The sequence below is a fragment of the Toxotes jaculatrix genome, chromosome 1 (assembly GCF_017976425.1).
Source record: "Toxotes jaculatrix isolate fToxJac2 chromosome 1, fToxJac2.pri, whole genome shotgun sequence".
Classification (NCBI taxonomy): domain Eukaryota; kingdom Metazoa; phylum Chordata; class Actinopteri; family Toxotidae; genus Toxotes; species Toxotes jaculatrix.
In genome coordinates, this window is record NC_054394.1 from 1,597,554 (window position 1) to 1,625,384 (window position 27,831).

A 27,831-nucleotide genomic window follows, 5' to 3' on the forward strand; every position below is an offset into this window, starting at 1 on the left:
CAGGCAACCAACCTGCTTAACCTGTATGTTCTATCACATTAGATTAGGCTATGTCATAATAGAGGAGCAAAACTACACACTCCTACACTGTGTAGCTGACTGCTGTAATATGTATTTACTTACAATATTTCAGTCTGTTAGAACTTCATCAGGTGTCTGAGGTCTACAGTACAGGATGCTGGTGGGGTTCCAATTTTAAGTAGTACTCTCAAAATCATGTTACATAAAGAGAATGTTGAATGATGAGTATGAGGGCGCTCTTCTCTTTCTGATTGTCCAGTGGATACAGCACTAGATCCCAGCACTGCATTGCTAATTCCCAGTATTTCAAAACCAGTTTAAAAACATACACATAACCATTTTTTAGAACTTTCTCTGTTATAGAAACACTAAATATTCACTTTATTAAATTACCGTTATCATAATTCATCATAATTCATTTCATTACTAAATCAATAGTCATCCATTTTTCCCTATTAAACCCACCTTGTCACACAGTAATGATATTACTGTACTGTGTAAATGTTAATAGGTACTAAATCCTTTAAAAAAAAATGCTGTCATTAATTTTATTCCCTACTTAAAAGTTAAAGTTGTTGACCCATAATTTTCCAACCACTCATCTTCGCCCCCCTGGGCGAAGATGAGTGATACCACTTACATACTGAATAATTACTTTGTAAATTGCAGACTCTAATCTAAGATGTTTGCCAGAATTCCCATTGGTTCCTGTGTGTTCTCCGTCTGTCAGGTGTTCCTCAGCCCACCGTGACGTGGCACAGGAAGAGTGGACCTTTAGATTCTGGTGCTGTTTCCCTTCCCTCTGGCTCACTGTGGATCAGAAATGTGTCTTTGCACAACCAAGGCACCTACTCCTGCTCCACCACTAACACCATAGGAAAGTCCACTGCCTCTACTGTCCTGCATGTCTACGGTGGGTTCACACACAAGCTGTATATAACTTATTATCATATACATCTCTGTACTACCACACACACATACTCACAGTAACATTTTCAGTGTGTGCACTTTTTGTGTGTGTGTGCGTGTGTGTCAACAGATCCATATCCCGCTGGAGGAGGCAGGGTTGTTCCAGTCTTACAAGAGCTGAACAGGAGAAGGGTCCTCATGGCGTCACGCCGTGGAACGAGTGTTTTTATCAAACCTGGAGACATTCTACGCATAGGTACACGCACAAACACACATATGTACACAGCCTGCACTGCCACGGGTTCACACAGGAGCAGATACACTAAATCTCATTCACCTCCATTGTACTGCTGTGGAGACAAAAAAAAAATTACAGAATGTTACTGTATGTCACAACCCTAAGCACATAGAACCCAAGCTATTTGCATGAGGAGATAACACTAATGGGAAGTGAGCATGGGGCCAGTATTATAAATGTGAGTGCAGAGTTGTTTAACTGTATCTCAGTATGTGTGAGATGTGTAAAAAAAAAAAAAAAAATACAGTGCATAGACACTAATAACTGAAAAGTCTTAGTATTTTGCTCCTCAACACCTGGAAACAGACTTTGATGTGTAAAAACTGTGAAGTTCCCCTTTTTCAACAGAAAATCTTCAGAAAAATGTTGAATATGTCCATTCGGTCTGCTTGTGTCTTTAAAAAGGTTGTCCAGTAGTTCCTGACCACAAACTGCCAGTGCGCTGGGACTACAACAACCAGACCCTGAAGGAGGTTTTACGTCCAGCCCAGAACCAAGGTCCAGGTCTACAGTACAGGATGCTGGTGGGGGGCCGTGTCCTTGAGATCAAAACGCTCCAGGTGAAGTTCTCAGGCCGCTACCGATGCCAAACCCTCATAAACAGTACCAGACAAATGCTGAATGCCTGGATAAACATTCACTCTGAAGGTGAGCATTAAGTTGACCTGCATGCATGTGTGGAGTGTGTGTATGAATCTGTGCAGATACTGGCTGTATGTATTTTTTGTTTTTATTTTTTTTTCATGAAATGAATAGTGATTGAATGTTACCATCATTTGAAATAATTAGTACAAGTTCTAGTTTATTCTTAAAAATAATGATGCAGTCTAAGAACATGAAATTAACAAGTATGTATGACATGTAACATCTCAAAAGTCAAAGATCAAGTTCAAATATACACTTCAGATCTGTGACTGCTTTTAATCTGGAGACACGGTTAAAAGCTTTAACAGTAGTAGTCCACTGGTAGGTGGATTGTTCCCAAAGTCAAGTACCACGGCACAAGCTTAAATGGATACTTTTTTTGGGGGGTGTTGAGAAGAGGGTTTTCTTTTCGAGGTTTTGTCCATGCTGGTTTTACTGAATAATTTACAATATATTTATTACAGCATTTGGAAATTTGAGCATAAAACATCAAAATTAAAAAGGAAGCCTTATTATTAAGTAAATAAAATACACATTAAGATTAATGATAGTAAAATGAAATAATCAACATCATAACATCAATAAAAACCACTACATCATTAACAGCTGCCACACCAAATAAAACAGTAGTTTTAAATAGTACTGAGCCTACCTATAAACTAAACTAAATATGAAGGTAAATTCAGTCAAAAACAACAAGTACATCTAAGCAAACCTTAAAGTCACAATAGACCGGAAAGAGTGTGTGGAACGGTGTTTTCAATTTCAAATTTCTGTGTGGGTGGAAACTCTGCTGAGTGTGTCTAAGTGAGTATGATGATTAAACTGAACAAAAAGCTGTTTCAAATATGAAGCAGAGTTAAAGTAAATGGACTGAAAAAAATAAAAACCAGGTTGTTCAAGTGGTCACGTGACACACGGATGAAATCTCCGAAAAAGCTGTAAAACCCTTCACACACACAGAGTGACATTGAAAATATCAGAGTCCTGTGATTATTTTAAAGCTTGAATTGAGTCTGCGGCTGCACATGCATGTCAGAGGAGTACGCTTTTAAAGCTGAGTGGTTCCCTGTTGACTGGGATCACTCTGTCCTTTGAATCCTGTCTACAAGGAAGGAGATGGTCTATTCAACACAGCTGACAAAGTGCAGAATTCATATGTCTAATATGTACTCTGAACCTGTGTAAGATTAGGGTTGCCCAAAAACCAGTAGCTGGTTTTTGGATGCATGCAGACTGCTAATGATCACACAAGGTGAGCAGCACAGGCTTTTGAGGGGGCGGCCTGCTTCTCCGGAAAATTCCTGCATCCATAAAAAGCTGCAGCTATGAGCAGCATGCGCTGATATGGTGCCGCTCTCTGGAGTCTCCTAGGAAACTCGATGAAGGACTGGCAACAAGTACAGCAGGACACTGCTGCACTGGTTGCCAGTCTTCTCGGTTGTATCATTGTTTTGCCCTTATATGTCAGAATGAACATCAATGCACTTTTTGCTTGGTTTGCTTCCTTATGCCAAGTAACAACAATTAAAATCTGAACTGAATTATCATGTGTTTGCAGCATTTTTAGAGGAACATATAAAACTCTCCTGATTATCATTAAGTGCTGCATTCACAGACGTCTGACATTTGAAGACTTTTGCTGTCATGTTTGAGCTGAGTTCTTTGAACGAAGACAAACAGCTCTGCACATGTTACCCTGTGGCTGAGGACACGAACAAGAATGAAGCACAACAAAAAGTGATATAGACAGATATGAAGATAGTGTTTGACACCGGGACTGAATCTTTTTGCTGCTCTGTTACCACGGCAGCAGGTTTTGGTTCGTTGGGATGTACTGTATGTTTCATTTATGTTCCACTGAGTTCTGTCCCAGTTTGTTCTGCATCTGTAGCTGAAGGAATACCAGAACCACGACTTAGCCATGGATGGAAAATATTTGTTATGGCTAAACATCTACAAATAACTGAATAAATGAGGCATTAATAATGAACACATAACAGAGAATCAAACACATGAATAAAGTGGATATTTGAATGGCAAAATGAGCTGATTACTTGTTTGGCAATAGTGAAATGAAGTGTTTAATTCAGAGTTACCAGAGAAGGCAGAGGGCTTGGGTAATGAATAATTTCTCTAAGACTTTAATTCAAAGCATTATCCAACAACAGCTCCCATTAAAGGTATGCAGAAATAGAAAGGATCACTACTTTGTGTCGTCTCACAGCTCAAACCTTTTTGCTGGGACCAAGGTGGTGTACCATAGCTAGTGAGGCTATGCTCCATTAGACGCAGTGGCTGGCCTCGCAACAAGAGTCTGAGGACAGTCAATCTGCTGTTCTAACGACTTTGCTCCAAGTTGGATGAAGCGGAGCCTTCAGGCTGAGGAGGATCTTTGTCTTTGTAAGCAGGCAGAACATGGCAGCTGGTGCAGCCTCTCTGCTCAGATATATATATAAATATATATACTATCTACAGCATCACAGACACCAGCCCTCATGCATTCAGTCCATTCATGTGATTGTTCAGGACCTCATGCACCTGAACAATCACATGAATGGACTGAAATCAGTTTGATCTTTTAGTCCTGGCTATAGTGTGGCCTGAATATGATCCATGTAAAAAGTTGCTCACTGTAATCATGACTTCAGTTGATAAACACCCATGTTCTTTGTGATCTAGCCTAGGCCTAGGCCTAGTCTTAAAGTCACTGAATTGCTTACTTTCTCTTATGTTAGCACAAGGGTTGTAAGAGCCACTTTTGTAAGTGCCCTGGGAAGTGTTTATATTATTGACAGGGAGTTGGCTTGGTACTAAGATATCCCATAATGTAGAGGTCCTGTTGAAACTGATCTCAGGAGGAGCAGGAAGGGCTTCCCTAAGAACAGGGTTACTATGAGATTCCAGCCTGAGTGTATTAACCTTTCTTCTTATTTGAACTTTTATGTTCCTTACAAAAGATGGCCTACATCAAAGTTGTTGTTTTTTTTTTAACTTCTTTTCACTCCAGACTCTTTCTCCATGAAACAACTTGAGTTTGTTCAGTTTGGTATTGAAATACAATGCAATACTTGTTTCAACTAAAGTTTAAAAATCTGCGCACGCAGATTAATAAAGGAAAAAAAAATGTTGTAGAAATCCCAGTGTAGATGAGGTACAACGAGACTGTAGAACAGGCTTGGTAAGCAATTACAAGAAACTCTAAGGGGACAAAAAGGAAAAACTGAAGGTGAGCCAAAAGTACGAGGGGTGATTGATAAGTTTTGGTCTGAGGCAGAGGGACTCAATTTTTTAAAAAAACAGAGCATGTATTTTACATTTACACACTTAGTCCAGTCTTCTTTGTAGAGGTCGGTGTCTTGGACATTCAGGAAGTGGTCCAGAGCAGTGATGACATCATCCTCACTGTCAAAATGGCGACCACTGAGCTCCTTCTTCTTCAAGTAGTCTGAAGGGCCAGATCAGGTCAAACCAGGCCAAGAACCTCCATGGGTGATGAGCCCTGGAGACCACAGTAGCAGATGACTGCACAGGGGCCGATGCGTCCACACTCTCAGACAGAGCTGACTTGCAGTTTTAAATTACCTTCAACAGAAATACCACAGCAGTTATTAACTTCAAACTTTCGGCATACTCAATCAAAGAGCTGAACTGAATGTGCATGTAGAGAGCTGAATAACTCATGTATGTCTACCTTAGGCCACCAGCTTATCAATCACCCCTCATAATACAAAGAGTTATGGTGCCAAAGTTGTCAAAGTAATGAATAATTTTGGACCCCACTGCATATATTCCATCACTAAAGTCACACTGCATTAAAGATTAAAGGGTACACAGGGCTGCAGAGTCATACCTGTCCATAGTCACTGGGTGGCAATGTGGTCACATGGAAAACATTAAATTATTGTTTAAATTTCATAATTTTGCCATCTTACATCATAGGAAAGGACTAAATTTCATAAATAATTATCCGTGTAATATAAACTGAATTACTGAATAATTGGACAACAGATTCAGCTCATTGCAGACGTGTTTAAACAAGAAGAAAATGAGGGAGATGTCACATTTCAATGTTTATGACAGCTGGCAGCTCTCTTATCAGAGGCTCACTGAGACTGAGGGAGACTGAGAGAGAGGGGGAAGAAAGAGAGATCAGATCACTGCGTTTAATTAGTGATATCTTCTCCTTTAAAATGTTTTCCAGTTAAATTAAAACATTAGTCTCCATTCCATGGCACCTTATCTGGTCTTTTCCTGGGATGCACATGTGGATGACCAAACGGTTAAAAAAAAATAAAAAGAAGTTCACATCCTGCCATTAATTCCATTATCAGATCAAAATGTCATCCTCTTCAGGTTGGATACTGGTAGTGCCTCCTGGCAAAACTTCTACCAAAGTTAATTCAAACCCTTTATCTCTCAGTGGAATGTAAAAAGGGCAGAAACAAGCAATGACTCTGAGTGAGGTGAGGAGGCCAGTGGGTAAATCCTGAGGTGTCTCAACCTTTAGAAACACAAAAGCTCCAGAAACTGATTTCAAAAGCTACAAGGTGGCATCCTCTTTAAAAAAAACATTTTAAATCAGTTTCTAAATATTGGCAAAGAGTTTTTTGAAGGTTTTATCATATGAGACCCAGTTTTACTTAAGCATGTAGGACGCTGTGTAACTAGCTGCAGCATCATATAAGAAGTTCATCTAAATAAGCTGTTTGTGCGATCTGTGCTGTGACCGAGTAAATGTGACTTATTAGTCCATTAAAAACAGTGCACTATCTTAAAAAAAAAATCTAACTTTTGACTCCAACATTATTTGCCACAGTATTTTCATAGATTTTTCTTTCGCTGATCGGTTTATCTGATCAGCAACACTTCCACTCATCACACCGTGGCTCTGTCAGTCTGTTTCTCTCAGCTCTGGTTCAGAACAAGGTCACTCCATGCCAAAGTAGGATCTCCCCTCGCTGTACACCAGTGCACCTTGGGTAGCTGTCAAGAGCGCAGCAGCTGAAGTTATGACAGGTGATCCCACATTGGCATTTTATCTTTGAATTCAGGTTGCACTTTTCATTTCTTTGACAGCATGACAGTCCCTGAGACACTGAAGCCTGAGTCTTGTGTAAAACACAACACCTGAGAGGAATGGTTCCCTTCAGCTGTCAGGAATGAGTTGGAGCTACTATCATAGCGTACAGATACAAACAATACAAAGGCTGCGCATCTGTATCATCTACAGTGCCACTAGTTTTAACAGACTCCACTCATAAGCCTCTTTTTGACCAGGTAGTTCCAGGAACTAAAGTCAGGACTAAATAATGGTCCCAGAGCCACTTCTGTACATTCCTATTTGACTCCATAGATTCGTTTTAAACATCAGTAAACTTTCTACTGCTGATCCTTCTGTTGATGTTACTGACTTGCTTACTCTGTGGCTCTCCGTTCTCTCTCACTGTGTGATTGAATGTTGTGCACAAGTTGTAGCTGCCAGGAGGTTTGTGTTTGACCAGTCAGTGGCCTCAGGACAGCAAACTGTGAACTGATGGAAGCTAATCAGAAAGCAGATCCTTTGGAGGAAGAACTTTTGGTGCCATGAATTTAAAATAAGCTGTGAGCCACAGATAATGTCAGGAGACAAGCGGTTCCTAGGAAAGTTTTGCATTTGGAAAAGGACTGTTAAGCAGTTGGATGGGACTTTGGTTCATGGTGCCATCCAAGGATACTGGAGATAGAGTGCTGAAGGCCTGTGGCTTTTTTTGTTGTTGAGCAAAACTGATTTAGTTTGAAGGCTGTCAGTGTTGGTTGGCTGGTTAGTCCATTGTTTGATGTACATCCATGAAATGTGGTACAGAAACTCATGTTCTCCACAGGATGAACTGAAATCATTTTGGTGATTCCGTTATTTTTAGCACATCCATCAGTTCAGAGTTTTACTTTGTATGTCATTTATTTCTGCATTTATGTAATTTAGCAAGACAAATAATCACTAGTTCCAGCCTCTTAAATGTGTGGATTTGCTGCTCTTTCCTCACTTTTTCTCAGTTTTTAAAAATAGAGCATCTTTGAGCCAATAAAATAAATTAAAACATAAAGAAAGAAATGAATGAGGTAATTTACACTGCTGCATCAAGCCCAGGTTTTCTACATAATCAATAAATGTAAATACTGTAATTGTTCATCTCCTGTGGTAAACACTGTACTTTATCAAGAGCACTCGTGCCCCGTGGCTCCATGTCATCAAGAAACAGACAGTGCCTTATTAAGTCTTATGAAGAGATCATGAAGAAAAATTGGACTTGTAGTTATTCCAACTTGGCAATGCTGGTGATATATAAAACCACTGAATCATTTAAAAGTTAAGTAGCTGATGACTGTAGTTCTACATTCTGTTCTAATCAGAACTAAATTTGGGATCTTTTAAATCTTCATCAGGTTCCAGACCTTGGCATTCAAAATTTGAAACATTTTTTGGACAAAGAAGACGTAGATTTCAAATAAACAGAAGAATATTTTGTTGAGGTCTGCACACAAAACTACCCACTATTTTATCAAAGTCCATTTCAGACTCTGTGTAAAGTGGATAGACGGTTGGAAGATGACTGGATGGATAAATACAGTGATTTCCATGTGTCCACAAAGTAATTCAGTGCATCATTGTATTCACATCTTCTTTTATGCATTATACAGTGCCTCTGCCAGCTGTCTCTGTTTTGCCTCAGGCAGTTTCCTATCTCTATGTTGGGCATTTCAAAATCTAAAATTAAAAGTTGAGAATCAGTTCAAAACTCTCATGTACACTTAGTTTGGCAAATCCTTGGTTGGTGGTTAAGAGCTGTTTGGTTCCTAAAGTGTTTTTTCTGCTGGTTGCGTTTTTGGGTCCACAGAGTTTGGCTGGCGTTTTGGAGACTGGACCACATGCAGTGCTTCCTGTGGGAACAGGGGGACCTGGCTGCGGAGGATTCACTGTGTCACACTGGACGGGAAGGACGTCCAGCCCACCATGTGTCAGCACATACCAAAACCTACAACCTCCCCAGTTCCCTGCAACAGACAGGACTGTCCTCCCAGGTACACTCACATGTAGATGTAAGGATGTCCTGTGTATGTGGAAGCAGATTTTCAACAGACATTTTTGGTACAGTGTATTAATACCTGTATATATGTATATATATATGCTGCAGTCTGGTAAGCGTGCTGCTTAGGCTAAAGCAAACATGTGCATATACAGTAAATATGGACTGTAGCTCTTCAGCAGCCATATTAAGTAATAATTAATTAAGTCCTTTAGACCACGAGGCCAGAAAGTCTCCACTAAAACCCAGAATACAGGCTCCTAATGGACAACCAGTTGTATATCAATAGATTGTTCAATAAACATGCAATCAAACTAACTGCATTACATTAACTGATATTTACTTTTGTGCAGTAAGTGTGCATACAGAGGGTGGACTCTTTTACACTCTGGCTTTGATGATGGAGACACACAGAGAGGGCAGGCTGCTAATGAATTCACGAGGAGCAGCCAGATCCTATAAGAAGTGTAACTCTCAGCAGAATCCCCTCACCCTGGACCTCCCACTGTTTCCAGCTCTGCCAACCCGCCTTTACCCATCACCCAGCCCATCAGTCAGCCCCCACACCCTGCAGCCACACACTCAACCACCTTCACTCACTAGCGCAACGCAAATGACGCACTGTTTAGCTCAAAGCCAGGACTGTGATGTTGCAGGCTGTCTGTGGAACTAAAGCCTCACAGACCTTGAGACCTCTGTAGAGGAAGATGTTTCAGTGTTTACGGTTGTGTATGGAGCGATGCTGCTGTGCGAGAAAAACATTTATCACGATTGTTCTCAGAGGCAGAGAAAGAAACTCAAATGCACAGGAAGATCTCACAATCTGACTCAAAGGAGCAGGTTCTCTGGGAAACTGTTTAGTTTGTGTTTTCAGGCATACTTGTAATACCAGGCTTTGTTCCTGACCTTTTACAGTCCACATCAAGAAAACAACCAAGCACACTGCCACAGAACCGTACATCATACATGACATCTCATAGCCACAAGAGATGCGGAGGACCTGTACAATCAAATCGTTAAGGTTCTTGCACTAGTAAAAAATACTTCTGCATCTCCAGAATGTTCCAGCAGATTCACTGAGAATAAAGATGCAGTGTTTTATAGATTTGGATTATATATCCTAAATAACGAGAACACAGGGCTGGACACTGCCCTGCTGTGGTGAAGTGGCATTGCTAGTAGGAATGGAAATTAATTCAACGACACCGACCTTCAAATGTCATTTAACCAATCCATCAACAGAGAGAGAGCGAGGGAGAAACTTGGCTTTGATCTGGTAGATTATTTGTTGTAATTCAGTGAAATTCTCAGGTTTATCAGTGAGGTGAATCAGACTGGAGTCGCTGCTGATAGTGAGAAGCAGCCGTCTGTGTGAATGGGTTCAAGTCAGATTGAACTCTGTCTGAGAGTGGTATAGGAAGGAGTCAGATGAGGAATCACTGAGTCACTGAGCTTTATGAGCTAAAGCCAATATGGAGCCTTATAGTATTATATTATAAAGTTTGGCTTATCAAAAATATATGTTATCAGTTATTTTGTATCAAAGTTTGTTTTATAAAACAAATACAAAAACAGCCTTGAGAATGAAAACCTTCACTTTGGGTTTCAACTATTTCAGTAGTTTCATGGTCCCATCTCAGTCTAAGTAAGACAATAGGAGATCACTCAACTGCTGAGGGAGTGTTTTAAAAAAAAATGATACATCACTTTTTTCTATGTGCTTTGGAACAATAAAAATACCAGTTACATGTGTAACCACCACTGGCTTCTTTCCGTAATAAAATTACTAAATTACTATGGACATTTACACAGCAAAATCATATTCAGTTAGGTCAAATGGAACTGATTTTCCTAACCTTGCTATTCAGTGTTACACATTATTATTTTGTGTCATTAGATGTAACTATCAGAGTAGTTAAATAAATGGTATATTAGCACAATCAGCTATAAATATAGCAATATATAAATGTGGGTTTTGGCTTAAATGCTTAAAAGAGAATTTTCAACTTGTATCATACTATCATAGTTCTGACCATCACCTATCAATGTATTGACCAAAGTTACACCATAACATCAGCGCAATGAAGTCAGACTGGGCAAGAAACACAAGACAGTCAGACTGGTTGTAACTAAACCAATAGGTGCTGGAGCTCTGATGATCTAAGCTATGTCATCTGGAGGTAAGACTGAAAGTGTAAGCTCAACTATGACAGTACGATGGGTCAAAGTTGAACCAGGAAGTGTGTATGTGACGTGTGAGTGACGTGTACATCCAACAGATGTGATAATAATTTAACTGTCTACCTTGGTTTTATTTTCAAGCTAAGTTCGACTAACCTGGAGGCTTGTTCACAAGCTGTCTGATCATTTGATGTGAGGAAGACACGACTGACTGATTGATTGATGTTTCATAAAGTTACAATACCTGTTTTCCCATTTTGAAACATATGTTGCTATATTTGTTCTTTCATGTCATCCTATCAGATGGCAGGTCTCAGAGTGGTCGAAGTGCTCGGCCTCGTGCGGTGGAGGCTGGAAACAGAGGCAGACGTCCTGTCAGCAGCTCGATGCCACAGGTGCGGTGAGGACCCTGTCAGCAGCTGCCTGTGAGAGGATGAGCCGGCCCACAGACACAGAGCCGTGCACCGCCAATAACTGTCCCGCCTGGGTAACCAGTCCATGGGGAAAGGTGCATTCAAACACTGAATCCAACATGTGCCTGTGACACAGTGTAGAAAATGAAATGGATTGTTAAGTGTAAACTCTCTGTTACTCAATTTCAGTGTTCAGGGAGGTGTTTAGGCCCCACCACCACTGTTCAGAAGAGATCTGTCACCTGCCAACATACCAATGGCTCCTTGTACACAGACTGTGATCTCAGGGACAGGTACGCAAACTCAAACGCCATGAGAATACTGTTACTGGCAGGTCTGTGTTCTCACCAAGCTGATTGTTAAATGACTCTCTTTTTACTGTAGGTTTACCATCTGAGCTGTGAGCTCATTCACATGACAGGATGGAGTTTAAATTACAGGCCATCACATGTAACACTAACACATCATACGTAATATTAAGAAGTCAGTCAGTAACATCAGGCACATCTGGAGCAAAAATGACATCATATCTCGTTTGTGTAATCCAGACACAAATGACATGTAAAAACCAATGTGTTGTTTCAGAGAGTTAACATGCTGAACACATTCCTTGGCAGTCGTGTTGTCACAGTTAGGCAGTGGTGGAAACCCAACCCTAACGAAGTACACTTACTCCAGTGCTGTATTTAAGTATCATTCTGAGTTACTTTACTTGAATATTTCCATTCTGAGTTACTTTATACCTCCACTCCACTCTATTCCTCCACATTTATTTGACAGCTCTAGTTACCAGTTACACATTGGATAATATAACAAGCTTTTAACATACAACATATTGTTAAAGATTAAACCAGTTTAGCAGCAGATCTAGAAGTGGTGAGGTGGAGCCACCACAGATCACTCTCGCCCCAGCACATCCCCAAACACCCTGTTGCTAGTTCATCGTATGTCCCTCCTTGGACCACTAACAGTAGGTAATCACCACCACTGACTGGGATCACTGTTTGAACCTACTATATTAGAGATGCTCTGACCCAGTCACCTGGCCATAATGATTTGACCCTTTCTCCCACATCCAACACAAGAACCGACTGTTCACCAACAGTCTAATACATCCCAGACTTTAACATGCACCATTGTTACTAGATAGTTGTTATTATTCACTTCATAATATGTTTGTGTATGCTCTACATGCTTGGTGGGTTTTCTTTAGTTATGTCCAACCTATATTTCTGATACAACCCATGAAACAAAGCTGAAGTGGGTTTCTTTCTCTCCATGTCAGGCTCCAGTCGGAGTGATAAGTCCATTATCTGATCATTTTGTAGGCAGGCTATTTTTTTTTATCTGATCCTCTGAGCCTAACCCATTCTATGGAGGGTTAGCATATACCATGGTGATTTACTATGGTCAAAACTGAAACAGCAGTGAGATACCAGAGAGTCTGACAGAAGCCCAGAGGTAACTCATGAATCCATGTGATAAATGTGCAGCACTAAAGACAAACAAAAACAACTCTCTTTCAGGCCCCTTTCGGTACGGAACTGTTCCTCAGACCTGTGTGATGTCCAGTGGCGTCCTGGTGCGTGGCGGGCGTGCACTGTAGTCTGTGGGAGTGGCTTTCAGTCACGCAGGGTGGACTGTGTTCACCACAGGAGCAGAAGGACACTGGCTGACCAGCACTGTGCCTGGCTCCAACGGCCCCCCACCTGGCAGCACTGCAACACCACCAACTGTGGGAGTAAGTTTGTGTGCGTGTGTCTGAATGTCTACAACACAACAAGCAACCTTTGTTAAAACAGTCAGTAGTTTTAATGCCCCTTCAGTTTAAGAGATTTAGAAATCAGACATAATCAAAAGCTGGTACAACAGCACACCTAAACACATTTGTTGCTAATGATGCTAAATTTCATAGTTAACAAAGCTGCTGCAGTGGGCATTTCACAGGAAAAAAACAGAAAATACAGTTTTTCATTGCAAAGCAGCTGAAAGTAACCTTTTGTTTTGTTTTGTTTTGTTTTTGTACATTGTGAAACCAGCACCAATGTTTTGCTGCAACATTGACTCAATTGTTAGATGGTGGTTTAAACCACTCCACATCTTGATCCCAGTGGGGGAAGTGTTTTCAGAGCCTTTATTTCTGTAAAACTACCAATACCATGAAATAAATGTACTCCAAGTAAAAGTCTTGCATTCAGAGTTTCAGGGTAAAGTGTATTACCAGTAAAGGCATTTATTATGCATGGCACCTTCCAGAGTGCTACAATATTGTATATATTTTACTACTGGACAATTCTTTCTGCTGCATGAACATGTAAGCAGCATTTTGATGTTGTGGGTTGAGGTATTTTTGTATACTCCTGGGTTGCATCATATTTTATGGACTTGGGATTATTAGTACTGTAGTTTAGTATTTAAAATCTTATCTGCCAAGTCAAATGATAATGTTTGTACTTTAGTAAAGTACACTTTACCTGACAAAGTGTAATTAAGTACAGTACTTGAGTAAATGTAAAATGTTAATTAGCATCCTGGCTGGTCCAGTGAGCAGTTAGTAGAAGGAAAGCCCAGAATTACTGCATCCAGGTCAACCAGAAACCTCCTTAATATCAATACCACTCTCAGTTAGGGAAAGGAAGAACCACATCATCATCCCAAGCATCAAACGTCTTAAGAAAATTCAGTTACAGATCAGCTTCTGTCAAGGAAATCATTGAAAAATTATCTGACCTGTACATTAATATTTGTTGTTGTTTTTTAGTGAGAATATGTTTTATTCCCATGCAGGTGAATGCAAGGACACCACCCAGTACTGCAGCGTAGTGAGGAGACTAAAGCTTTGCTACCTGGATATGTACAAACAGAGATGCTGTGGGTCATGTTCACAGGACGCTGACTCCACCTAGTGACAGCGAGCAGTTATAACCACACTACATTTTGTCAAACAGATGGACTACTGAGGCTGGAAGGACATCATCTGTGGGTGAATGCTTCAAGAACTGCACATATGTAAACTGGACAAGCTTTAGTCCAGTTCTTTCACTTCCTAAAAGGAAACTGAATGGTGCCTCAAAAGGCTGGAAGAAAGAGGGGGGCTTAATTTTCCGATCTGGACCCAACCTCCTAACATGAAGACAAGTGTTCACTATGTGCACCAAATGGATTTTTTTGACTTTCCTGCAAAAACAGAGCATTTCGTCGCCAGTGACATTCTAAAAAGGTGGCCCAGCCGAAAAAGGAATATAATGTTTATTGTAGAAGGTTTATCACTGCTCTCAAACTTAGACCAATGTATTGGTTTTGCCAATATTGCCCTTTGTTAGCTATGAGATATCAGCCAGTTGTGCCAACCACCGCTGATATGTGAGGGTCGTCATATCAGCAGCTACACAGAAACAGCCTAGAACACTTGCAGTCATACATTTCTTTCTTTAAACTGTGCTTTATTTATTTGTGTAATTCAAAAGTGTTTTTATGAAACGATTCATCTAAAATATTAAAGGGAAATTCTGGTTTATTACAACTTGAGAATTTTTATAGTTTTGACCATCTTTTCTATTCATTGACGTGAACACTCACTCACTTTTACTCATTCACTTAGCTGAAGAAGCCTCTTGGATACGATGTTCAGCCAAGTTCAGTTGCCTTCTTTCTACTCTTCTTGGATACTTATTGAAGTAATTACTGAGCAGCAGCATTGTTACAACCAAATCTGACAAGAAACACAAGAAGTGAGACAAAGAGGCAAGTAACAAACAAGCTAACAGTTCAACTGTATTATTCAAAACCACTTTATTTGAAGGTAAAACAGAAAGTGAGTGCACCCAAAATGAGTCTCCAGTGTTATTACTACTGATAGAAATGATGGCCAAAACTGGAACAATAAGACCCATTATTGTTTGTGACTGTAATAAACCAAAACTATCCTTTAATCTGTCCCTGACTCTCCATACCATTAAACAGGTACAGTATTTCACCTTGACTTAAAGAGCTGCTAACCCTAAGAGAACTTTGATAGTGTGGGTTCCAGAGTCCCATGTGGTACAGCCTTCCATGACCCTGACAATTTTCAAAGTTTGGTAGACACACTGAATTCTTGTTTCTGGTCAAGGTTTTTGTGTAAATAAAGATACTGACACAAAAACACCACGACAAAACACATTAATAGTGACTTCAGTCTGATATATTGTGTTGGCCTTCAAAAGATATCCATATCATCAGACAGATTTTTGATGTTGAATGATTCCGCAAAACCCTGCATTCATTTAGTATCAGTGTTTTTAATGTTCAGTGCCAGCATTGTTTTTTTATTATCTATTTCTATATCTATTACATCTGTGAGGCAATCCTGGGATGGCTATGGCAGTATGTATAGTAAATAAACTGTGGTTAACACATGGTTAAAGGTTAGGCAACTTAAATACTTAAGGTTTCAGAAAGATCATGGTTGCAGTATGTCAGATGTCAGGGTAAGGGTTTGGGTAAAGATTTTCAGTGGCTCCCCCAAACCAATTTTATTTGGAGGGGAGCCACAAACCACAAGGTGGCAGGGCAGTAAAGAGGAGAGATGAGAAAAGGAAAATCCAGGAGACAATGATGTGTCTGAGGCAAACCTGGTTGGGGTTAGGGCAAACCAGTGGACAGGGGGAATAAAAACCAGGGCCAGAAAGTCAAAGATCCAAATGTGCAAATCTGTTTCAAAAGGAAAATGACTGAGGCTGGAATGAACTGATAACAGAGGGGATAGAATCTAAGGTATTCCAAAGTCAGATCAGCCATTGAGGCTAAGCTGGTGAGGATAACCTGTTGGTTACACCGCCCCGACCTCTACACCCTTACGACAGAACGCCTCTTGCATCAGCACTGAGCAGTGGCCCAAATCATGTGCCATGGAGTCATCCAGTATGAACATATTTCCTGGTGGTACTGGACAGGTGAAAACCGTATGTACACAGAATCAAGCAGTGAAAGTCCTGTGTTTAATTTATAATAGCAATGTCAAGTCATGTATGTACATAAAACAGAATTTAAGATCAAAGTCCTTAAAGACCATTCACATGTGTGAAGGCACTGGGTTGTGATTCTAGTCACATGTCACTGATGAGCTTCTATTGGTTTGAGCCTCATCAAAGCATGAATTCATGCCCACATATTAATCAACACCACACTATGATTCTCAGCCCTGACAATACAGAAGGTTTTGTAAAATAATTTCAATATTAAAGCTGAATAAAAGTCGGCTCAGTGAGGTAGGACTGACTCTGGAGCGAGAGGCACCAGCACAACACTGATTTTGACTGATGGGTCTGTTCATGTTACCTTTGTGTTGGTTATACTGTGTGTCTATACTGTGTTCTAAGTGCAATATCGTATATTGAGCAATGTAGATGGTGTGAGACTTTTATTTTCTTACTTATTCATTGTTAAGGTGTCTTTTTAACTCCTGTTTATGATCTTAGAATATAAAGCACTTGTATATGTTGAATGGGTGGTATGTTTGCTGCCACTCACCTGGTTTAATTTGCATGTGCTTAAGCTCAGTCTCCAATGTTTTATAGCTCCATTGTGAAATGCCATTCAGTAACATACTTTCTTCAGTGTGTCTCCCTGGCTACTGACGAATATATCTGATGTGGTGACATTATACTGCTTGTGGATTTGCAGCTTGAGTGAGGGAACATGAAGTAGTGCAACAAGTCATTAAAGTGCTTTAGATAATAATGCAAAGGATTAAAGACAGTTTGATCACTTCATAAATGTGGACCTAGTTTTTACCTGTATTTATAACCAGTATCAGGACTTTTTATTTTTTTATTTTTTTGGTCAAACTACTGTGTCAAACTACTGTTTCCAACTTCAAGAATAAACCTGCATACAATTCATACATACATTCAAAATGTATGCATATTTATATAATCTGGAATCTGAAGAATACAGAGTAGGCGTGCTTTTGAACTCTTCTTCAGTGGTTTATTGAACATTTTTTTTATAAAAAAAACATTACAGGACAAGTTGTTAGAATATTTTCATATGTCAGGATGGGATCCTTATGGGTAAATTTTGGGAAATATGCTCGTTTACTAGTTTTGCTATTCAAGCTGCCTGGTTAGCTGTGAAAAAAATAACCCCACAGAGCACTTTATTGGGAGCATCTGTACACCTGCTTATTCAGCCGATTATCCAATTAGCCAGACATTTGGCAGCATAAAATCCTGCAGATACAGATCACGAGCTTCAGTTAATGTTCACATCATCACTCTTTACAACTGTGGTAAGCAGAGAAGCCTCTTAGAATGAACAACATGTCCAACCTTGAGGTGAATGGACCACAACAGCAAAAGACCATGTCAGGTTCCAGTCCTGTCTGAGGCTGCAGTGGACACAAACTCACCAAAACTGAAGTCTGGAAAAACGTAGTCTGGTCTGATGGATCTGGATTTCTGCTGAGGCTGCAGATGGTAGGGTCAGAGTTTGGAGTCAACAGCATGAATCCATGGACCCGACCTGCCTCGTGTCAACAGTCCAGGCTGGTGGTGGTGGTGGTGTGATGGTGTGGGAGATGTTTTCTCGGTTCACTTTGGGCCTTAATACCAATCAGTCATGGTCTGAATGTCACAGTGTGTCTGAGTATTGTTGCTGACCATGTTCATCCCTTCATGGCCACAGTTCACCATCTTCTAATGGCTACTTCCAGCAGGATAATGCTCCATGTCACAAAGCTAAAGTCGTCTCACCATGTTGTGGAATCAGTGAGAGCAAAGGGAGGAGCTACCCAGCATTAGTGTGGTGTTCACAGTGTTTTCTGAGTGTATATATTCAACACAATTTGCGGCACTGTACCCCATCACACTTTCTTTAAAATCATGTCAACCCACCACACTGATAATAGGCTATGACAATAGCATAGTTCAGAAATGTGCTTTATTCATCTTTGGTCTTCACCCACGGTGATGTTACACTTCCACAGTGCAACTGAGGACCTTTGTGCCACAACAGGTCAATACAGACAAAACTCAGTGTCATACCATAACCGTGAATGAAACACACACTTAGGACACTACGGACACTACACACTACACACTAGAGATGCTGGCAGAGGGCTGCCTACTATGGTGCCCGGGGAGCTGGGGTGAATCGGTGCCTTGCTCAGGGGCACCACAGCCGTGGTCGCAGAGGGAGGGTGGGGCGGTGTCTCCTTCACCACCACCCCTTGTGCTTGGTTCGAACCGGCGACCCTTCGATCTCAGGCCAGTCCAAAGTCCAAGGCCGCACTCTTTACTTGCTGCACAGCTGCCCCCAGTAATTGGATACAGAATACTAGAAAATATTGCAAAAGTAGTTCCAGAAAAAAACTTCCCACCTCATGATCTGAGCAGTTCAAAGTACAGTAGATATACATTCAGACCTGACATTATTTACCATTATTTACCTGCTGACATTTGTATCACGATGTTCAGGAGGGTGAGGAAGTGAGTGGGTGTCACAACCTGCCCCTTGAGTGACTTCTTATGGACTCTCCTCTTCCTGTTTTATTTTGTTATCACATACGCATTGTATGCTCGGTTGTTTTACTTCCCGTCTTTGTGTCTTTTCCCACCTGTGTGATTGCCTGCCCTGCCCCAATTAGTTTCACCTGTTCCCTTAGCCTCCCTTGTGTAGTTCAGTCTCTTTGTTCCCCTCAGTCTTTGTCACATTGTGTGTCCAGTTCACTTTGTTACTTTGTGTTTCTGTTTAGTTTCTGGTTCATGTTCCTGAGTTTTGTTTCCTGCCTGGACTCCCAAGTTTTTCCACCCGTCAGCCTGTAAGCTAGCTTCTGTTCATTAAAGACAGCTTCAGTGCATCAGCCTGCCTTTGTGTGTCCAAAATTTAGCTTTTTCCCTGAGTTCCTGGCCTCACTGCGACAGTAGGTGACAGTTAACCAGGACCAGGGGAATGCTGCGACCCCCCATCTAATAATTTACATCAGTACAGGTAACATTTGATGTCTCTGCATTGATGTTACTTCTCAGAACTGTTTAAACTGAACTTTGTGCTTGTTCTTAAAACCACAGGAAATCATTTAAATTGTTGGAATAACCACTCTCACTTTGCTGGCTGCATACCTGCTGTGAAAATGTCAATTTTACCAAGAATCAACTACCTTTTTCCAGTGACTCCTGTCTTCCCAAAGTCCAATTTGTTTTCTACTCTAAACTTGATAATAACAGAATTTTACTGGAAAAATGAACAACCAAGACGTAAATTCTCAATTCTATAAGAAAGCCAAACATTTTTTTCATTACCTCTTAACTTGTCAGTTACATTACAACAAGATCATGCATCAACATCCTTAGTTTGAAACTGAACAGTATCTGAGTCAGTGTGTGAAGAACTCTCCATTAAAGTCCTAACCATTATTGTCTCAGTCAGTCTAAAAAACAAAACAAATGAACAAACAAGCAAAACAAAAACAAAAACAAAACAAAACAAAACATAATCATAATTACTATAATTTGTTTATTAATAAATTATTTCTTAATAAGACCTTTCATGGTTAACTTTTGGAAAAGTAAAGGGATCTCCCATATACACCACACTGTCCATCCCTCTTACAGAGTGTGAAAAAGTTCTGTCAATCAACACTGATTTTTGGACACAAATATGTAGTAACGTGTATCACATGACAAACAACTTCAGAGTACAGCTAATCCAGTGTAAGATTAATGCACAGAGCACACATCACTAGTTACAGACTGCACCTCATGGGCTTCATCGATATGTGTCCGCAATGCACCCTCAACACAACAGACTGTTATTACCACTTTTTTCAGTAAAGCATACCAAGCCAAAATTTCTGCCAAGCTATAAAAGTTGAACTCTCCAAATGTTTTGGTCACAGTCTTCTTCTGTCTGCATCTCTTTGCCTTCATTTGCCTTTTTTAATAGACTCTAAATAATCTAAACTATTCAGTGATACCTGTGAACCCTTTAGGTCTCAGATTGCACATGTATTATTTTTTGTTAGCCACCATCACTGTTCATCTGCTGTCATCATTATTTTATCACTATAATTACTGTAGTTGTGGTTGTTGTTACAGTTATCACTTATTATTCACAACCATTGCCATTACTATGATTGATGATGAATTTATGATTTTACTCTCTTTGTTATCAGTACTATTATTACTCTCACCACATGATTATTTATCATTGAAACGATTATTATTACTATTATTCATTATCACTTCTCATGTGCTGTCATTATTATTTTAACTTTATTATTGTTGTTGATTGTTGATGATGATGATGCCTATGATTATTACTACTGAACTGCCGTTCTGTGGTTCTGGTGACTTGAATGAAAACTGCGTGAGTATGAGTTCTTGCTGTATTCTAGCAGTGTTTACAGTCTAAAAGCTGAATTCTTTCATTGAAATAACCACGAATGTGCTCAAATGACAAGTACAGGGAAAATTTTGAAGTGTCAGGATAAAGCTCATTTTTACTATGCTCCCTGAATGCAGCACCAATGTTAGCAAAGGGGCGGGTTTAACGTGCCTAACCAACTTCCGGGAAAACAACGTGAGTCGTGCTTGTCCACATGCTGTCAAAATGTGTTTTTTCTCCCATAACTTTAGTTTTTAACTCAACACAACAGCGTAGGACGTGATAGTGTTGTTGTGTAGAAACTGTTTGTCTTGTTCTTCTCTCTGTGAGACGTTCAGGTCAGGCTAACCCTGTGGTTAGCAGATATCACCTGTCACAGCTCACAGACTGATGAGCCAGTGCCTCATCTCCTGTCTGTTCTCATCCTGTGTTCGCTGTGCTTTCGTTCATGTTTTGAAGCCACTCATTGTTTGAGCTGGATTGTGCAGCCACACCGTCCTGCCGACGCTAGCTAAGAGTTATAAGCCAGCAAACAACCAAAGTCTGTAACATAACTTAATGTGCTTTAAAGACTGTTGTTGTTCTTTAGGAATTAAAGCTGCACGTTTAGAGCTGTCATCTGTTTAAAGTGTTCGCCATGGGACACACCAGCCTGGACAAGATCATTGCACTGCAGAGAAACCCTGCAAACATCAGAAACTTGTGCATTCTGGCACATGTTGACCATGGTGAGTTGATATGCTAACATTAGACATTTTACTGTATCAGTAACCCAGACTGTGAGCAGTTCTTTATTGTACAGATATAGCAATCCAGACTTCATTTAAAATTTAGTCGATTTAAGTTTTTACCGACTTGTCTGCAGAAGTAGCTCGAACAGTTTGAATGAATGCAGACCCGGAATTGTTTCTTATAAACGTTTAAATTCGGCATACACCATGTCATAAGTGCCATATTTATTTAAAATGCCAGGACTAATAACCTGAACTGATTAATAAAAATGTTTTACTGACAGATTTGAGTGAAACTTGCATTTGATTCATTTAGATGATAGTGAGAATTTTGATTATGATATTTGTATTTTCAATGTTTATGTGGGGGCGCGAGACAAACAGGAGCTAAAGAATTTTACAGCTGCTACAAATGATCAGCTTCATAGTTTATTAATCTCTTTTATTTTAAATTAATTCATTGTTTATTGTATATAGTGTCAGAAGATAAATAAATAAATAAATAGACATTGCAATTTATCATGGCCCAATGTAACAACTGTTTCTGCATCTTTGCAGGCAAAACCACTCTCGCTGACTGCTTAGTGGCAAGTAATGGTATCATATCAAGTCGCCTGGCTGGGAAGGTGAGTGACTTTACTTTCTACAGTCATGCTCTAAGACCTGCACACACTGTGCACAATTCCACTTTCAGTTGTTTTGCCGTTATCTGTGCTTGTTTACTTACTTGTGTTAATCTACCAGCTGAGGTATCTCGACAGCAGAGAGGATGAGCAGATCAGAGGAATCACCATGAAGTCCAGTGCCATCTCTCTGCACTACAGAAATGGTAATGCCACACTTTGGTATTTGCCACTGTTGGATACTATCACTCCATAATGTTCAGTCCACTCCAGGACTAATTCTGTTATTTGCTGCAGTTTCCTGCTTTCCTTCAGTCATTTTGGTGCAGAGATGGTGATTATAGTCACACAGGAAGATATCTCTCATTTCCATCACAAATACTTAGATTTTGACTGGATTTCTCCCCAGTATGATACAGAGTACAATGAGGTCCATGCTTTTTAATGCAGAGAGATCCTGACATTTACTGCTCTGCCTCTTATCCTAGTTTCTATGCGATATCTGGACAGGATCGCAACTCATCTTCACATGAACAAGAAAAATGTACCAGAAAAACAGCACAAAGAATGGCATTTGATTGGTTGACAGTGAATCTAACTATTTATATTACAGCACCTGTGATTCTTAGAGGACTCAATATGAACCTTGGCTGATGACTCATCCTTTAATTATGTTCTGTCTAATGTGAAGGATGACGATGTCAGCTATACTGATTTAGCTTTACTGTTATTATCTCTCATCAATTAACATAGCACACTACAATAACTATACATGAAAAGTACCTATACTATTAACTATTAACTATTAACTACTCTATAAATTAAAAGCTGATAAATCCTCTGCAGCCAAAACAAAGTGTTTTTGAGGAGGATACTCTGATGAGTGTGTGTGTGTGCCTTTTCCTCAGGAGATCAGGAGTACTTACTTAATCTGATCGACTCTCCTGGTCACGTCGACTTCTCCTCTGAGGTTTCCACTGCTGTCAGGTTGTGCGACGGTGCCATTGTAGTTGTTGATGCTGTGGAGGGTGTGTGTCCACAGGTAAATACCTCTGGTGATGTACTGTCTCACTCTGTAAGCTGTTGGTAAATAAGGAAGACACATTATATTTACTGTAGATCCACAGGAACAGCAGGGCCAGCTAAAGCTAAATCTACCTACCAGCTTCCTGTCCCCTGTCTCCCCCCTGTCTCCAGTCTTAATGCTAAGCTAACTGGGAGCTTTGTATTTATAAAAATGGTTTTTGAAAGCTTTTTGAAATGTTTTTTTCATGTGTGTATTGTGTTGTAGACCCAGGCTGTGCTGCGTCAGGCGTGGCTGGAGAACATTAGGCCTGTTCTGGTAATCAATAAGATAGACCGACTCATCATGGAGCTGAAGCTCACCTCTCAGGAAGCCTACACCCACCTGCAGAAGATTCTGGAACAGGTGAAGGACCCAGTCCTCTGTAGTAGGCTCAGCCACAATGTTGTGCTGCAAAGCCACCTTTATAGTGCAGTTGTACTTTTTCTATTAACTCATAGAAAATATGAAAAAATATGAAGTTGGTAGTGTTTTTGTAGAGCGTTGTAACTGATTATTGGTGTGCATGTTCCTCCCGGCAGGTGAACGCAGTGACAGGAACTTTGTTTACATCCAAAGTGCTGGAGGAGCGAGCAGAGAAAGAGAAGGAGGAGGAGAAAGAGAGCGAGAAAGAGAGCGAGAAAGAGAGCGAGACGTCGAGCGGTGATCAGGTTTATGACTGGAGCGCTGGGCTGGAGGAGGCGGACGACTCCCACCTGTACTTTTCTCCTGACCAAGGGAACGTGGTCTTTGCCAGCGCCATTGACGGATGGGGGTTCAGGTGAGGCCGGTCTCTTCTAATCCTGATGACATCAGTGATATACACGGTTCAGAGGGTAGGAGGGGGAGGGAAAGTCCTCATGATACCAGTCATGATATGAGTGTACTAAAGTAAGGAGATTTATTAATAAACCAGGATTAGTTTATCTCCTAATCATTCACAGGAAATTGATATTCTTAATATTTTCCCCCATAGATCTAGTCAGTAATATGGATTAAGACTGGTATAAAGATGTAAAACCAAAAGTATCGAACATTTTGATCAGTTTTTGGGTACAGTTTGTTTTGAATTATTAATTTTGACAGGAATTTTGTAGAACAACAACATGTGATGTGTGGCTCAGACCCTTTTCTCAGAGTCCCAGCAGAATCGAGCTCAAGTTTATTTTATTTTATTTTAGCACAACATCATAGAGAAACTATTCAAAGTGCTTTACAGAACAGTAGCAAACAATTTTTAGCAAATAATTAGCAAATAAGAAGTTTTAATTTGTTAATGTTTTAATGCACCTGATAATAAAAAGTATTAATTCACATCACAAACTGAAGTGACAGGGTGTTAATAATGTGGCTCTTGCCTTTTTGCCTGTTCTTGAGGCCCTTGGCCATGATTTTAATGACTTTATTATTTCAATGGATATTCTGCTTACATTGTGTTTATTATTGAACAAATGTGAGTTTACAGAAATGAACACAAACTAACTGACACACATCTAAGCCTAAGGCTGGTATTCCAGGACAGGGGTCCCTCAGTAATTTGTTGGTACATAATAACTGGTTAATGTGGCCCTGGAACTGGGGCACAACCTAGTAGCTTAATCAATACCCAAAATCAGTTTCACTGCATACACAATCACTACCTGTGGACACGCCTAAAGAAATGTTAAAATGTCCACTAGGTGGTGCTGTCAGCTTAGATTTAATACCTGTGACACCGTATGACCCTGAATGTGATTACAGAGCCACCAGAGAGCAGAGCAAACTCCCACCTGTTCGATACCTTAAAGGACCTTGTGCTTTTGTCCAGGGAAGGACTTAGAGTAAAATGCTTCTCCCTCACCTTTCATTTACCTTCATGTGTTCACTTCACAGCATGTGTTCTACATCCAAACGCAGTGACATGAAGTCTCTGTGCTGCTCTGGTAGTTTGGTGTATGGCAGTCAATGATGAGAACATGAAGACCTAGTTCTGAGGGGGTAGCTGTGTCCTTGTGATATTTCTCTGCTATAAATAAACCAATTAAGTCCCGGCGGTGACAGCCGAGTCTTCTCCACCTCTGAACCCCACACTCGCGTTCACCGTCTGTTGCAAAGCAGGAGGAAGCCGAAGTCCAGACAAGCACAGTCATGTTTACCCTGATTCTGTTACCAAACCCTACCCTGAGCAGTTACCAAAGCTCCACTTTACTAAATGCCCAATTAAAACAGAGAAGCTAAATCCTGTAGCACAGTTTGGAAAAAAGACTCATGTTTCTCTGTCGGCAGTGAACCTGCATTAAAAATGTAAATGACTGACTGAGAGTATGATTTTTTGTTTTGTAGCATCCAGCAGTTTGCCCACATCTACAGGCAGAGGATGGGCATTAAAGCAGAGGTGCTGCTCAAAACCCTGTGGGGAGATTACTACCTCAACACAAAAACAAAGAAGATCATGAAAGGAGCTCAGGTAATGGAACTATAAATGTAAAGTTTTCTTAATGTGTTTAAGTCTCTTTCCTTTTTTTTATCCTACATTGTGTTCCACATATTTTTAACTTTAAAAGAAAAAAAAAGATATCAGGTTTACAAAATACTACTTCCAAGATTGCCCTCAGGAACATCAACACTTCACAGTGAGGCAGCAAACTGAGATCCAGATTTGTGCTATAGGTATCAGCTGATCTTTGTTCTTTTCTAATTACTTAGAAGTTTGAGTGAATGTTTCTTTCAGAAGAATCTCACAAAAAAAGATCTGTGTTGAATCTGCTGAGACAATGAGCACCTGTAGATCCTAAAACACTACACAATAAGCTATGTATCTATGAGTTATTAATCATGAGTAATGATATCTATTCCACTAACTTTTTGGGTTTTTCATCATTAGTGAGTTCAGAATAAGAAGGGGTTTGAGCTCAATGTGTAAAAGCACCTTGTGAGTTGAGGCGACTGCTGAAAGATGAAATCTTCCTCTTACAGAACAGTGCAATTTACTGTCTTAAGTAAATGAATTGCTGAAGTAAAATTGAACACGTGGAAGTTATTTGGCCTTCAGCAAGAACCACTTGTACGGTATCAAATTCTTTTGTTCATTGGCATGAATGAGTGATTTAAAATAACTTGGCGCAATCACCAGTTTTCTTGTATTGAGTTTTCTCTTGGGTACGAATGAAATTCACAAATCGTTTCCTCTTGATTTCTGATTTCAGTGCCGCTCTGATGATGAGGCATCTTATTAATGCTGTCTAATAGATCCTCTGGTCCTCTAATATCATTTCCGTCCCTGCTGGATTTCTCCGGTTTCCGTCTGCTCATTTCTGACAATGAAACTCAGTGCGTCATGGTGTAAAAATGATTCTTTTTGCCCTCAGGAACATTTTATGAATGAAAGTTGCCCACAGAGTCAAACAGGTAGCCTTATATTTAGCAGCATATTATTAGTGTGGATTATACTAATGCTCAAATCTCAGGAACACACACACACACACCTCATGACCAGATGGTATTCATCAGGCTGACACGAGCCGTTTACGATACGTTTGTGCAGTTAAAAGACTTTGCTGAATCTGACTTGGTGGAACAATGATACAAACACACCTCAGTGGAAAAAGGTGAGATTTAGAAGAATATGAAAACGTTCTTGGATCAGATGCATTTTTCTTGGTGGTTAACTTAGTGAACTTTTTGAATTTGGGTGAAATAAGAAATGGAAAATGACTCATTCTTGACTGATTCTTTGTGTAATGACAGTTCTGTCATTTGAATGTGTTGTCAGTGAATATCTGTTTCAGTTTATTCTTGCTCTGCCTCTCTTCCTCACCATTCTTCCACATTTTGAACAATGATTTCAGCTGAACTTTATCCAACTCCCCTGTTTTGGTTCTGCTGTAATTATCTTTGATTGCCCTAAATGAATTTAGTCTGACCACCATGCTATGCTAATATGGTCTTAAGTCAATAAATCTGAATCTCAGTCTGGTGATGTGTGTAATGTACCATGTCCACAACAGCTGTGAGCCGAGCTGATAAAGATGCTTCAGATCGCTTCATATATACAAAGGTTTTTACATAACCTTGTATGACTGACAGTCGTGGGTGTTAACGTTACCAGTAACAGTGTTGTGCTCATTTTATAGCAGCTTTTAACATTTACTTTCCAACATGTGCCCTCACAAATAATTACACAACGCTTTTTATCCTGAAAATTCTCACTCTCAGGAAATAATTGATGGATTTAACTCGGACACCATACTAAAAATCAAGTGTCTCCCAGTTTACAGCAATAAATAGATCAATGTGTTTGACTAGACTTTTTATTGACTGGCTCCCAACTGTATTTATGATGACATGGAGCCCCTCTGCAGCCCTCAGTTAGAGGACTGTTCAGTACTGTCTGTGGAGATTCTCAGTGATCCAGACCATTCTGCTCTGAGGGGAGTTGAATCGAGGGCAGCTGGACTTGGTTGATGTTTCACTTCTCATGTGAAGAGGCTTCTTCAGTTCTGACTGACAGATGGGGAGTCCCAGGTATTTAACCT

General features: G+C 40.1%; 1 protein-coding gene across 1 annotated transcript in view; it reads left to right on the forward strand.

Moving 5' to 3' along the window:
* Window positions 1-21,073: 21,073 nt before the first annotated feature.
* The window catches only part of efl1 (elongation factor like GTPase 1), a 139,300-nt gene continuing 132,542 nt past the window's right edge, over window positions 21,074-27,831 (forward strand). Inside the window, exons 1-8 of the mRNA XM_041044447.1 lie at window positions 21,074-21,095; window positions 21,490-21,628; window positions 22,190-22,257; window positions 22,376-22,460; window positions 23,163-23,296; window positions 23,546-23,683; window positions 23,860-24,098; window positions 25,640-25,763. Coding sequence (XP_040900381.1) covers window positions 21,538-21,628; window positions 22,190-22,257; window positions 22,376-22,460; window positions 23,163-23,296; window positions 23,546-23,683; window positions 23,860-24,098; window positions 25,640-25,763 — 879 coding nt within the window. The 5' untranslated portion in view covers window positions 21,074-21,095; window positions 21,490-21,537. The remainder of the gene's footprint in view (window positions 21,096-21,489; window positions 21,629-22,189; window positions 22,258-22,375; window positions 22,461-23,162; window positions 23,297-23,545; window positions 23,684-23,859; window positions 24,099-25,639; window positions 25,764-27,831) is intronic.